Source organism: Catharus ustulatus, chromosome 10 (assembly GCF_009819885.2).
Source record: "Catharus ustulatus isolate bCatUst1 chromosome 10, bCatUst1.pri.v2, whole genome shotgun sequence".
Classification (NCBI taxonomy): domain Eukaryota; kingdom Metazoa; phylum Chordata; class Aves; order Passeriformes; family Turdidae; genus Catharus; species Catharus ustulatus.
The window spans coordinates 8,610,801-8,625,286 of NC_046230.1; the positions used below are offsets into that span (position 1 = coordinate 8,610,801).

The 14,486-nt window shown below is 40.6% G+C and overlaps 1 protein-coding gene across 1 annotated transcript in view; it reads right to left on the bottom strand.

Annotated features, from left to right (window-relative positions):
• Positions 1 to 2,282: 2,282 nt before the first annotated feature.
• Positions 2,283 to 14,486, bottom strand: part of LOC117000855 (paired box protein Pax-3-like) — a 64,376-nt gene continuing 52,172 nt past the window's right edge. Inside the window, 4 exon segments of the mRNA XM_033068906.1 lie at positions 2,283 to 2,330; positions 3,182 to 3,396; positions 4,453 to 4,521; positions 4,524 to 4,617. Coding sequence (XP_032924797.1) covers positions 2,283 to 2,330; positions 3,182 to 3,396; positions 4,453 to 4,521; positions 4,524 to 4,617 — 426 coding nt within the window.

Sequence of the window (14,486 nt, forward strand, 5' to 3'; positions counted from 1 at the left end):
ACATTAATCACCTGAGGGATATCTGCCAATCTTGTCTTGATGTTAAAAAGTAATAAACAAGGTGGAACTCTTTCTGTTCTCTTATATTTTTAAACAAGATCAACAACTTTTCAACACCCAGCTTGCAAGACAGGTATGTAATGGAGCACTCTGCCTCCTAGAACTAAGAAATGCAATCCCCTCTCACCCCAAAATTCAAGGCAAACACAATAAAAATAAAATTACATCACCCTAGGTGTCTCTGCTTGTCTTCTACCTTCACCAGTGCTTGCCTTAAACACCATATTTGTCCATCACATTCAAGAAAAATGTTAGAATGGAATCATTCTACATGGAAAATAATGCTTCCCTGGCACCTTTGTGTCAGAACCTCATTTGTAATAAGTCAACAACAAAGAGGAGAAAGAGTTAAGTTTGCTAAGAATACAAACCCATATATCTTAGTACTATATTTTGTTCTGTATGTCCTAAGGGTTTTTTTTTTGTAGTTTTTTTTTTTTTAATCACAAAATATTATCTGGGCTTCAGACAAAGCCCCCCTTCCCCCTCCCTGCTACAGTCACCACAAATTCAGCTTTAGACTCAGTTTGTCAGGAGCACTTGCCTGCAAGAGACACATGGATGGGTGGAAACATTATGTTAATTGCTCACACACCCAGATTTATTGTGGTCAAAAATGCACTGGCTATAAATGGACCCTCTTTCTTTCTCATCTAAATTCCAGGCACACAGGCAGGGCAGTGCAACATGCCCACTCAGCAGGAAAACTCCTGTTTCCCTTTTTCATGAAACTCCAAATGCAGCTGCCTTTCAGCTTTACCTTACCTCAGCCTCTCTTTCAGCACCTCAGGAAGAGCCCTGAGGAAGCATGGAGAGGGTGACACACCCCACAACTAAGGGACATTTCACACACCAGCATTGTGGCCAGCAGCTGAGACCCTTTGGGCATCAAGAGTTTCACTGGTTTGCTACAGTCCCACAATTTGTTGCACATAATTTACATGTTTGAGGCTGTATTACTGCACTATATAAACACAAAGTCTGAGTGTGTCAGTGTGTCACTTTATACATCTCTACATTTTATGCATGTCTACAAGTCATTGTTTAGGCACCAAAACGGATACAGAGGAGTTGTTGGTAATGCTACATGAATTTAGGTCTGGATTTTTCATTTGTTTGTTTGATGGGAAGATTTTTAACTTCTGTTTAAGGTAATCATTTAGTTGCCAAGAAATTGTTCCAAATCTAAATGGATATAAGTAATCTCCTCTATGCACTCAGCAATGAAAGCACAATGTCAGCTTTAGAGGGACCAGCATCCCCCTAAGCAGCCAGAAGTGCTAAATCTGGGTTAGAAAAAGGTTTCAGAAGTCTAAGGAAAACAAACAAACAAACAAACAAACAACAGAGTCCCCTAGTGTAAAGACAGGGTGGGTGTAAAAAGCACAGAATCTCCTTTTGATTACATCAAACCTCAAATCAGCAAGACCTTGGCAGGAGGAGACCTGCCCTCACATTTTTGTCCCATTTTGCCCAGCCATCACAAGATTTCTTTACTGTTGTGCTCCACTTCTGTGTCACAGACAATAAAAGCTTTGTGAAGGGGAAAAAAAAGATCACATTTTCCATAGGCAGAACCAAACACACATTTAAACTGACACTAACAACTACTTTTTATGTATTAACATTGAAATCCAGATAGATAATTATGTCAAAAATGTGGAAGCCTTGCACACTATGAAACTAGCCATTAGAAAGAAAAAAAGAGAAACAACTACTATAATGTCTTGGATTTTGTTGAAGTTTGCATTTAGAAATCAATTCTTTCAAAATCTATTCAAGTCTTGTTGGAAGTACATCGTTTGTTTTTCTGTTGGTATTTTTTTCCTGAGGTTTCAAGCATAAAGTTTTGTACCCCACTCTATGCCATAGGAATCTGTGAATCTTAATTACATTTACCGTTACAAAAAAGGGTTTATGAACTTTTGCCTTTGGGCAAAAATGTTTATTTCATTGCCTTTGTTATTCATTCTTTTCAACTCCAGTGCCTTTGAACTTTTCAGCTGCACAGAGTTATCACCGTTGCACAGGAACCAGGAACTGCACTCCCGAGATGCAAACCACAAGTTGAAGAAAACGAAGGAGGCAAAGATATACGAGTCGTTATTTTGGCCACCCTTTGTGCCATTAAAATCTCATTTTCTGCCTATTAGAATGCCCTCTCCCTGCTTAGGCAGTGGTGATAGTCAGTGATTAGTGTGTAATTGAGTATAATTGTCTTTTCACTTTTCATTTGTGTCATTCTGAGCTTCTCTCTGTTTTTCTAACCACTGGGAGGAAAAAAGGGTAGAAAGCAGATAAAGCTGTTAAAACTCTCACTTTCAGCCCTGAAGAGATTCCTGATTGTAATTATAGATTGCATCCTCTTTGTGACTCCTCAGAATTTAGTGGACATCACTTTCCAAGCACCTGAGCAAAGCTCTTGCTAATAAAATAAACTACCATCTATTCAAGCTTTAACTAATAATGTCAGCTTCAGACAGATGCCGTGTGTAGGAAAATTTAACCAATCTTTTGACACTCAATTATCGAGGCAATTTATTAACCTGATTTCCTTAAAAGAGCTCACGCAAATTAGAAAAACAATTATGGTATTCATGCATTTATATATTGCCAAAGAGCAGTAATACTCCTAATTTATGTATTTATAACTTGATTATAGCTCATCTCAATACACATTTCTCAGTCCTTGGAACTCTCCTCATACAACTTGCCCATAATTTTCCTGGACCACTTGTAAAATCTTGCGAGGTTATTTTTATGAGATATTTTATTCACAGAAAAAATACAAGCTCTGTTTTCTGTACCTAGCCATGGATCTTCAGGAGAAGACAGTGCATTACAACATTACAAATGCTTGAAAACTGAATGCAAACATGAAGCCTGCATGATTCCATTATAAATCTGTTGAAATTAAATATAAGCTATGACTCTTCATTCAGCCAGTAGGAGGAAAAAAATTTAAAGAAAAAAAAAGGAAACTAGCAAACTGAAATCATGTGGCTTATATAAAGAATACATTATGGTTTAAATTTGGCAATTCATTATACTGTGGCCTGAGGGAATAGACTCTTTGGTTCTGGTATACAGCAAATCCTCTGTCTGAAAACACAGGACTGACCTGAGGTGAGAGGCCATTGCCAATGGCAGGGTTCATGGGATTGGAGGGCCCGGACGGAGGCACAAAGCTGTCTGTATAGCTGGAAAATCCATGCCTGGTGCTGGGCAGGCAATAGGCAGAGCTGCTCTCTGGGTTGGAAGGGAGGCTGCTTTGGTGTACAGTGCTTGGAGGGAGAGGCTGAGGTCTATGGACGGTACTGCTTGGATCAGACACGGCTGGAAGCAGAAGAAACATGTTGATATGTTTTCCTCCTTTACTTCTGGCATAATAAGTTCATTATGTGAAGTTCAGTTTAAGAGAACTGCATCAGAACCTGCATCTAAATACTGGTTCAAAGTAAATCTATAATATCGCTGTATATTTAACCAGCCTTTGAGTTTACACAAAAAATTTAAACTGACTGTAAATATCATAACAACAGACATGTGGTTTTCAGACAACCCTTAGTGAGCACATATTGTCAGCAGTATTTTTTATATATGTCTATATATAAAAATAAAGGAAAATATTTATTTACTTATAAGACTGGCTTTCCCCTCCTGGTCACAGCTCAGAAATCCCACCATGGTTTGTGGATGGGAGAAGCCCTGGGCTTTGAAAAACTCCCTCAATTAGAACTTCCACCAAGAGTTAGGATCCAAATCTCAAGGAGGAAGCAATAAGAGCACATAACTTATTTTATAAAATCTCACTCATAAAATTTTTATTTAATAGTAAAATATAACAAAGCCTAGATTTGAGTGTCTGTTCTCTCCCACCAAAACCCATCAAAGTTCACAGAATTTCTGACAACATTAAGAAAAATTTTTACCCTACTGAGATTGGCTACTGCCTGATATGAGACAAGGTGGTCTGAATAGCTGTTTTTTTTCACCATCAGATAAATATTCAGAGTATTTACAGAAGTTCCAATATTCCATCGCTGATAGTCACAACAAAGAGTGCACCCATCTCCTTCTGCATCACACTTCCAGCAAAGCAGGCCAGTGGAGTGACAGGGATGAGTGTCCATCACTTTACCAAAGCTGCATGTCTGCTGGGCAGAAGGTGATTGTTTCTCTGGAGAGCACCCTTCACATGGAACCACCCCTTTCTTGGAGCAACACAGATCTGAGTCCTTACGTGCTTAAAATAAGCAGGCTTGCAGGGTCCTCTCTGAGTCAGACCCTAAATTAGCCAACACGTTAGAAAATAAAATATTTCTAGAATGGATGAGCACAGGAAACCCCCCAGTAACACTAGTTTAACCAAGTACCTGTGGGTTACTGTACCTTGCGGTATGGAGGTGGGTTGGTAGGAGGGCTCAGAGAGCTGGTACGTGGGCAGAGTCGGCATGGCACTGGGGGGAACCCTCCAGGGATCAGATGGTTGAAAGCCATCAGCTGGTTGGCTCCTGCCTGTTTCCTCCATCTGGCACGACGATTACTAAACCAGACCTGCAAATGTTTTAAATGTGAACGTTTGATTTTTGCACATTTAATACAGATGTATCAGAAATAATGGTTTTGTGTTTCAAATGCGCTCAGTGTCTGAGATGAGAGATTCAAAGATGCACACTGAACTCAGTGCCCCTAGACAAGAAGGATGCCCTTGGCACACATTTCCATGGTCCAACAGATTCAACACAAGAATTCTGGTCCCAGTTTCCTCTCAAAGTCAGCCTCTCCTGAAAAAAAAGCTAGCAACTCTTTCAAGCTTTAGTGCTTTTAATCACTATCATTACTGTGCCGGATTTAATGAGAAAGAGGAAACCTCTCCATTTAATCTAAGTGCCAGCCAAAACCATTTAGTCTGTACTGTATTGTCTTTAAATTGCTGACAAGTTACTGGCATCACTTAATGCACTGTTAGAAGGTGCACATACTTCTACATTGGGATAGTATATTGCCCTAATGACCAACAGAACCTTAAGCTTTTAATTAAAAAAATACAAGCTCCATGTACAAATCCCTCCCAGCAAGTTTTCATGTGTCCACATATGTACAAAACATCTCTTAATAAACTTACAACAGTAGGTCAGAACTTCAGTACAAGATTAGCATTTCAGAACCACTTTGAAATCGTTCCCAGGACAGCACACCAACCAGATGGGGTTTGGATTTGTGGGACATTTTAGCTATAAATCTGCTTTTCTTCACGTCATTCTCAGTTTGTGTTTTAAGTTTTCCGAGTCTTGGATGGTTCTTACTACATCCAAGATATGAAGAGGCAAGACATCACAAATTCAGACATAATAGGAGTTGCAAAACACATTTGTTAATTTTGATATTATAATAATTCCACACATGACAAATTGGAAGGGTAAGGAGTCAGTGCAGGGGTGCCTGGAGCAGGGTGCAGGCACATTGCCTCCTTTGGGCTCAGAGCAGCTCCTGATTACAGCTCTCAGCTCCATGGTGGAGCACTGAGGGGAAGAAAGGCTGGTAAGGTAACAGAGACTGCACACGTTTGTAAACAAGCAGTCAGTTGCTCACTACACCCTGAAGCAGCTGTGGTGCTCATCTACAGATACAATTAATTAGATAAGACCTGAACTGCGTGTTAACATCTGATAAAGTAGATCTGCACAGCCTGTAAGGCAGCCTGGCCTGAAAGCCATTGAGACCTGTTAGCTGATGAGCCACATAGAGATGTGTTTGTGTAAGATGGGGCTCAGATCTGTAACCCTTCCAGCAAGCAGCCCTTGCTGGTGTATGAATCGGGCATCACAGACTGGGATTCTAAGTGGAACACCATATATAAAACTCACACAAGAGGGCAACCACATTTGGGCTACACTGTGGGCTTCTCCCCTGCTTGCTATTTCATGAGAGGAGTGGTAGGACTCAGTGGGCCATCTGGTTTCTGACATAGGCCATCTGTCACCATGGAGTTTGTTCTGACTTCATCCTCTTTTCAGAATGAGATGCTCAGTTCACACAGCTGCCTCCTCCTTTGGCCACAACACCTACTCCCCAATTATACACTCCCACTCCAGTTTAAGATCTAGGACAGAGGGTAGGTGGAGCCTCTGTTCTATGTCACAAATCCCTCTCTTGTTTTGCTGTACATACTAACCCCCTCCCTGTCTCCCATGAACCATTTCTGAAAGCAGCTGCAGGGACAAGGCACCAGGGTGGAGATGCAAAACCTGCAGTGAGCAGTAGTTGAGGATGGGTCTAGATGCAGCCTGTAGAGCAAGAAAGAGATATTGCTAAAGATCCAAAGAACTCTTAAGAAGGATAATGGAGGTCAAAGAGTGATCAGTGAACAGCAAACCTTGTTGTAATTAGCTGACCCAGGTCATTAACTACGGCTTTTTTCCTTGACACTCTCTCTTCTTCAGGTCAAGAGGGTTATCTCATGATCTCCAAGTGCTTTGGAAACATGAACTGAACTATGCTGTGTGAATGGATTTCACTCAGGAAAGTGAGGAAACAAGATTAGTTTTCTCTACAGATAAGCATCTGCCTTCAAACTCCAGATCTTTATTAAAATGAGTCAGATCTCAAGCTTTAATTCAGTAGTAAGTGATTTACATAAATGCCAAGTTTTATGTTTTTATTTACGGACAGATTTTTGGCTCATTTTGTAGACTTGCATTTTTTCCACAACTGCAGCTACATCTTTCAGACATCTCTGAAAGGGACACACTCAGTAGTATCAAAAAGCCTGCAGCAGCCACACAATGGGCATCCTTGCACAGAGCTTTGTTGCCACCTGGAGCCCCATGATATTAAGTGGGACTCTGCAGAAACCTGCTGGGCTGTGCAGACACAAGGCTGTGTGTTGCCACCTCAGTCCTATGTGGTTGGGATGTGCTGAATGGGTGCTACTTGATGGGCACCCATGTCACATGGCACTGGCACAGTCCTCTGGCACTGACTGGCCTCTTGCTTTCCCTGGTGGCAAGAAGATGGCACCTGACTAGCACCAGAGTTAGTCCCAAATTAACTCACCAAAACCCCTTGAGCAAGTTCAAGACTGCAGTAGAAGACTTATTGTCACTAATACCACACAAGTTCACACTACAGAATGGTAGAGGTGCATAAGAAAACAAAATTAAAAAGCCACCAAATCAAGAAAAAGTGACTAAAAAAAATAACTGAAACCTGAATAACTCAAACCTAAGTATTTCATTTACATTTTATGTAATGCTTTTTAAAATTAGTCAGATCTCAAGCTTTATTCAGAAGCAGTTGGATGTAATTTTAAATGACATTATTAGGGTTTTTAATCATAATATTTCCCTTAGACTGCAGTCAGTTACCTTGATCTAGTTCAAGAGTCCAGAATTTTTTCCATTTCTTAAATCCTCCAATATCATGAAAAATCCATGTATACTATTACCACTAAAGAAATCTTGAAAAACTTTGCTAATCTCAAGCCAAGACTTAAAAATAAATGCAGTCACCACAAGCCAATGTGTCTGCTTAGAAACATATTGTAAACACCTGGGGAAGTATTTTCTTTTGTTTGTACATTTCCAATATGATCTAAATACAATGTCCCTTATGTGCAATGGATTTCAACTTCCACCAACATGACAAAATCCTCATCTTATGAGTGGCCTTTTCAAATCTAGCAGGTCCCCATAGGATACTCCTGATCTCCCACAACCTCCTTTTCAGAGGCACAATCATCACCTGGCTGCAGGGATGCTTCAGTACAAAGCAGTCCCTGGAGGAGATCCCAAGTGTCATCCTGTGAGAAAGTGACACCCTGCAGTGGGCACAACAGAAATCAAATTCTAAATATCTAAAAATGGACAGGGGAAACATGACTTGGCTGAGGGACCCAAGCATTCAAAAGCTGTGTCTGCACAGAAGCCAAGTCACACTCACCATCGGGCGGCTCGGACTCCTCGATTCCTGTTACTTTCAAAGATGGAATGTAAATGATCCAGATGATTTAGAAACAAACTTGAATCCCAGTGTCTGGCCAACATTTATATCTCAAAATTAGAACTGAAGAGGATGAAATATAGAACAAAATGGGGGGGAAGTAGCATTGTAAGAACCAGAGGGTCCAGGTTTTCAAGCACCTGGACTGGATTGACCAAAAAAAGAAATCACTCTGACAGAACATAAAAACTGTATTTTGCACCAATGTAGATGGATAAGGTGAACTAATAGGTTTCTTCTATCTCTATTTCCTGATATTTGGATCCTGACTCTTATTATCATTTTTTCCTAAACTAGTTTGCAAGTGATCATGCCAATATTTTATTTTGTTGATCTCAACAGGATATTCCTTAGAAGATGCATTTATTCACTTGGGAACACACTAGTGTAATTAGCCTTGACATTTCGACAGTCTGATCATAAACACAGAGTGCTCTATGTGCTTTTAAGGCAAAAAGATTTCTGATTCAACAGGGCAAAACATTCAAGATGTGAATGTTGCAAAAAGCCCGTGGATATTTTGTTATACAAAGTCCTGACCATTGCAAGCCTGAGTGCCAGAAACACAAAAGTTGAAAGACTGATGTATTGTTAATGGCACTTCTAATTTTAGATAGATTTTAGATGGGGAGAGGGAGGGGTTGGTTTGGTTTTTCCTCATGATATTTTTCATGGTAACTGCCTCCCCCACCCTACTATTTCTCCACCTCTCCCTTCCCACAAAATTCCCATGTTCCCAGGGAAAGAATGTGGGCTGTGCCAGAAGCAGCAGGGGTGCCTTGGGAAGAGGGGAGGCTGAAGGAGCAAACTGCAAACAAAGCTGAGCTCCACCAGCCCAGGCAGAGCTGACTCTTACCTTTACAAAACATGGCAGTGTGACTTCTGAAGACACCCTCAGCATCTGCTCCTGCAGTCCTTACAGATGCCACACCTCACATTTCAGCAGCCTTTGAGGGCATGCACATGAAATAAGTTTTTTATCCTCTCCTTTCTATATTCCTTTTTATTTTTTTTTTTTTGCAGTAGGGCAAATTTCCATCCTGGCTCACCATGGTATCAGTGTGATGAGCTGCAGGGAAAGCACTGCCAGAGAGCAGCCATAAGATGAAGGAAGAGTAGAAACAGAATTGCTTTTTAGCACAACCAGTTGAAAAATCAGTTTGATTTTGACATCTGCACACCCCCATCCTCACAGGAATAAGGTCCAACACGTACAGATGCACACTGTGTTCTCTCACAGCATCCCAAAGCTGTGCCCAACCTGCCATGGCCACCACTGGGAATGTCACAATGCTGAGGGCTCCCTGCCTGCCTGCTCTTTATGGGGATGGGAAGTGATGCTGTTTGGGATACTACGAGTTATCAGTGGGCTAGAAACCAGAGTTCTTTGAAAACACACTAGGGGTGGGGAGAATGGAATGGGAATAAAAGTGAAAAACATACCGAACAAAACCCCAAAATAAAACAAAACAAAAACCAACCAAACAAAAAAGCACAGAAAGTCAAAATGAAATCCAACACACCACACACAAAATAAAACAAAAAAACAACACAGCCCAAAAAGCCACTAGACTGTGCCAAAGGGAATAGGTAAAACAAAAAACAACACAGACCAAAAAGCCACTAGACTGTGCCAAAGGGAATAGGTAAAACAAAAAACACAGACCAAAAAGCCACTAGACTGTGCCAAAGGGAATAGGGACTTCCAACCACCTTCCAGTGTGATCCAACATACTCCAATCTCGTAGGTTTCTTTGAGAAAACTTTGACTCAGTCCTACAAAAATACTTCTAAGAAAATGCAGCTAAACTGTTCGGAACATTATTGAGTAATAAGCAAATTGAACTGTTCATTTTTAAGTTAAAGTGACACTAATTAAAACCCTTCGGCAGCAGGGACCAGAAAGAGACAATCAAAATCACATCCCTCTTGTCCTTTATATTTAACAATGTCCTCTTGGGTCTGCTTATGAATGCAGTTGGTTAATTTACCCATAAGAATTTCCCCCTTACAGGGAAGAGAGGACCTGCAATTACAGGGTTATCTACTGCAAAGATGCACACAGCATTTTCTTTCTTTAGCCTTTTCATGATGCAAGAGGTTCAGTCTCAAGAAAAGGCATCAGAAATTCTCCATAAACCACATCAGGAATAACTGTGAAGGTCTGATGAAAGCTCTTGAGTGTTCTTGAACCCATCCTACATTCCTTTGCCTCATCTTCCCATAGAACTGGGCAGTTCAGTATATATGCTCAAACCATTTCAGAGGAGCTGAAAGCAAGTTAAGACATTTTTTTTTGGCAGAGATTTCCCGTCTCCATTGATTTCTCAGGGTGTGCTTTCCACTGTTTTCTTCTGAGACAAGACTATTTAAGCTGAGAAATTGGACTTCAGAGCCTTTAAATTTTACTACTAGCTCAAGAGTCATAACTTCTTCTCTCACCTTTCCCCTCACTCCTCTCCAAACTCTTTCCCTCCCTGTACCACAGTGAAGAAAAGAAAATAATATGCAATCACAACATTTAAAATATATCTTTTTCTTCCAGATAGTTGAGACATTTGAGCTCTTGGGACTTATTTGTTGAGGTTATAATAAGGTTTTTACAATAGGTTACAAGCTGATTACAAGTTTGACATGGGAACATTCAATTCCATGCTAGTAGCCTGGAGAGATCTGCCTAAATTTTCAGACATGCTTTGTTGATAAACAACTTCTTTTTTTTATGTCTTCAAGCAAATCAGTTTAAAACTGGGATTTGGCTGAGAAGAAACTCTTCAGGGTGGGAAATAGTAACGATTCAAAATTCTTCCTCACTTGCCCTTCTCTTTCACCATTATTCATGGATGAAAAAGAATCCAAACAAATTTTTCCCATTGCATTTTGGAATTAAACAGGGAGACCATGTGCCAGCTGCTTCTCACAGCAGGGCCTCCTGCCCCAAGGATCCATACAGCTGGGGCACTCCCTAACATGGTCCAATACACAGTCTCATGCACCATTTCTGGCAGTCTGGGATGCCTGCCATCAACACACAGCCCCAGAAGATTTGCCTGCATGGCCAGCCCCATTGGCCAAGGCAGGTTCCTGGCCAGCCACAGGAAAAACCTGAACCTTATTTAAAAATTCTTTGCCAAAAGATTTATGTAAACAATCCCCAGCATCCATCTGAAATAGTCCCAAGCTGCTGCCAAAGCTTGCCCACTTCATCCAGGTCTAAAACAAGCCTGATGTGGGAATCAAACTGGCCAGAAAAGACTACCCTCTTCATTTCTGATGCACCATTTTTTACAGAAACCATAACTCCACAGTTAAGAAGCTGAGAAAGTGCCTTTGATCTACACTGGAGATAAATTCACTTCAGATTGTCAGTAAAAACAGACCACAGACCTTAAGGGCCTGCACTGCAACATAATGGTGGTTTTAATGAGGTTTTAAACTGGCCAGGTAAAGTACTGCAGAACTGCAATTTTTACTCAAAATATGCAGATCTTTAACTTCACATTCCCAGAGTACCACTATTTTATTTTTTTAAAGGAAGGGTCCTGCTTTGGAACTGTGCTTATCTATCTGAATTTTATCTGATTAACTCACAAGACCAAATAACTCTCCTCTTTCTTCTGCATCTAATGTGCAGAGAACAGCAAGTGCCTTTGGAAGAGGCAGCAGAAGAAATTGTCCTGGCTCCACATCACATCTAGATTCAAACACTGGAGGAAAAGACTCAGCAGTACTGGAGTGGAAAGGTGCTGCAGGGGGAATTGCAGGGAGCATTTTAACTCTTTATTATGCCCACAGTTGAAATATTTGCTATGGTTGTAGTTACACATCTCGTGACTCTTACAATGTGGAGTTTGTTGGAACACTTCTTTCCCCAAAAGCCTTTCCTGTTCCCTGTGATTAGGTACACAAATAACATCCACAGTGCAAAGTTTGTTTTCAGTTGCTTGTAGCCCTCAAAAAATTCCCCTTAGGGGCTGATATGTTCTAGGCTTGATCCCAGGCCAGAGGCAAGGTTTTTCCCACCTCCAAGCAACCAGGCAAGAAACATGCATTTGGTTACCCTTCGCAGTGGGAAAGTGAGAAAAAACATGGTTCAGTGGTGTAAGACTCTTCCTTTCATGAGAGTAATAGACATCCTCAGGGAACAGAAGGAAAGGGGAAACACAGGGGTGGCAGGGTAGAGAAAACAAAACATGAGATGCAAGTGCTACACAGAGGGACTGGGGGAATAGCAAGGTTGATCCAGTTGTAATCTACTAAATAACTACCTAGACAACATAAAACAACTGTACAAGATTGGACCTTACAGCACCAAAGGAAAAAAATAAATAAATTTCTGGACTTAGTTGGATTCAGCTGCAAGAGCCAGCTCTCTTAGATAATGCTTTATTGGGAAGCAGTCAAAGAGATCTTTGTGTGTATATCCATATAAAATTTGGTATCTCTGATCTCTGTCATAATGTTACCAAAAAAGAAGTGTGACTAAGAAAGCCTGAATGCTACTTCAGTATGGCTATCCAGCCTTCTCAGCCTCGAGTCTCTTAGGGTTATTTTCTTTTCACAGGTCGTCTTTTATTTCATGCCCATCATACGTGGCTATTTTAAGGGGCTACAGAGAGGTGCTGAATGCTGATAAGGCAAATCCTGTATGCCTTAATCCACTGCTAAATCATTCTGCCAGCCTTCAAGTGTACCAGACAGATGGAGTGCACTAGGAAACTGCCCACAGGCTGGTTGCTTCAACTCCAGCTCATCTTTAATCCAGAAAGGTTTTGTTCTGGTATTTTAATCATTGATTGACTGGGAACTCTCTTCCATGCTGGGTTAGGTAAAATATCCATGTCAGAGGTACTGGGGAATTTGTGAGGCTGTAGATCATACGAGTGGTGTGAGACAGGATGTGTCTCAAGGGAACCAAGGAAGCCATGAGGAATGTAAAAAGTCACAGGGTTAAAGCCACATTAAGACAGCTGTTATGTTAATGAGAGTTCTGCTTTTCTTCTAGCTGTGGGTCATTGATTTAGAAAAACATGAACAAGGTCTTTTTCATTTTATCGTATTTTTTCACTGAAGCTAACATAGACCAAAACACCATCTCCTAGATCCCATTCGTCTTGCTAACAACACTTGTGAAGCAAGTTATCTTTGCTATGTTTGTGTGCAAATGATTCCTGTGGCTTGATTTGGTCTTACCTGGCCCAAGTCTATCTATGGAGCTTTGCAAGCATTTCACTTAGTAAACATGTTAAGAAAAGTCATGCACAGCTGAGTTTGCCTTCCAGACAAATTCATCCACACATCTGATTTTCTCCCACAGTCATAACAAACACTTACAAAGAAATGTGGCGTGAAGTCTTCTCCAAAAACATTTAGCAGGTAAAAATCTGAGCCTTTCAAGATAGATGCTCAATAACACAACCATGCTGCAATAGGCATGATTGTCTTAAAAAGTCAGAGAGGTGTTTTGTATTGCTCATTTCAGTTTGCACAGTGTGAATGCCTCAGGCTGAGCTTCAAAGGTCAAAACATAATAGAGTTTCACCAAAGAAACCAAATTCACCTGTATCCTTGGTCAGACCACAAGTCACCACTCATTTTTCTTCCTTTGTTAGACCACAAGCTTCAACATTTTGCTTGTCACCCAACCACACATTGCTTAGTAACACTTGCAATTCAGACTGATTTCAATGGAGTGTACTTTTCCTAGCAATTCATAGATGTCAAGTGGTGAAAGAGCAGCAGAAGATTCTGCCTGCTGTATTAAACTTTTCACAGCATGTGTTTCTTTGATACTAAGCAGCATAAGTCCTAATTGAAACTTGAACTCTGGGACGCAGTTTATTCCAGGATAATTTGGCTGCTATTTTCCTGGGTTTAGACAGCTAAAAACCCAGGCTCATGCTTTTTAAAAAAATTTAAATCAACTCCATGTTACTGCTCTGGTACATTAGCTTGTTTTAGACACCCAGATCTACATGAAGCTGTGAAGACTTAGAAGTTGAGTGCTTATTTTCTTTTGAATTAAACAGAGAGTGGGGATAAACGCAATATATTACAGAGTTTATACCAAGTCAACTTCAAAATCTAACCTAAAAGTGAACTGTAGATACTGCACCAGTCACCTTGCTCACTTGCATGGCTCTGTAGACACATTGTCCTTTAAAAATGTTTTTCTCTCCTTTTTAATGCCTGGAACACCCAGACAACAGCAGATGAAATCAGTTAAGTAACCATAAACTGGCCCAACAGCTGACCTGATTACATGCAGAGTGCTGTCAAATGCATAAAGCAAACAAATGGGGTTATCAGACCTTCTTCTTCTTCAAAGATTCTGTATTGTATTATTGGAAGGTATGGAACAATTAACGGATAAGACACAAAAGGTTTTTCAAAGCAGTTCTATTAAACAGTTCTAAGCCAAT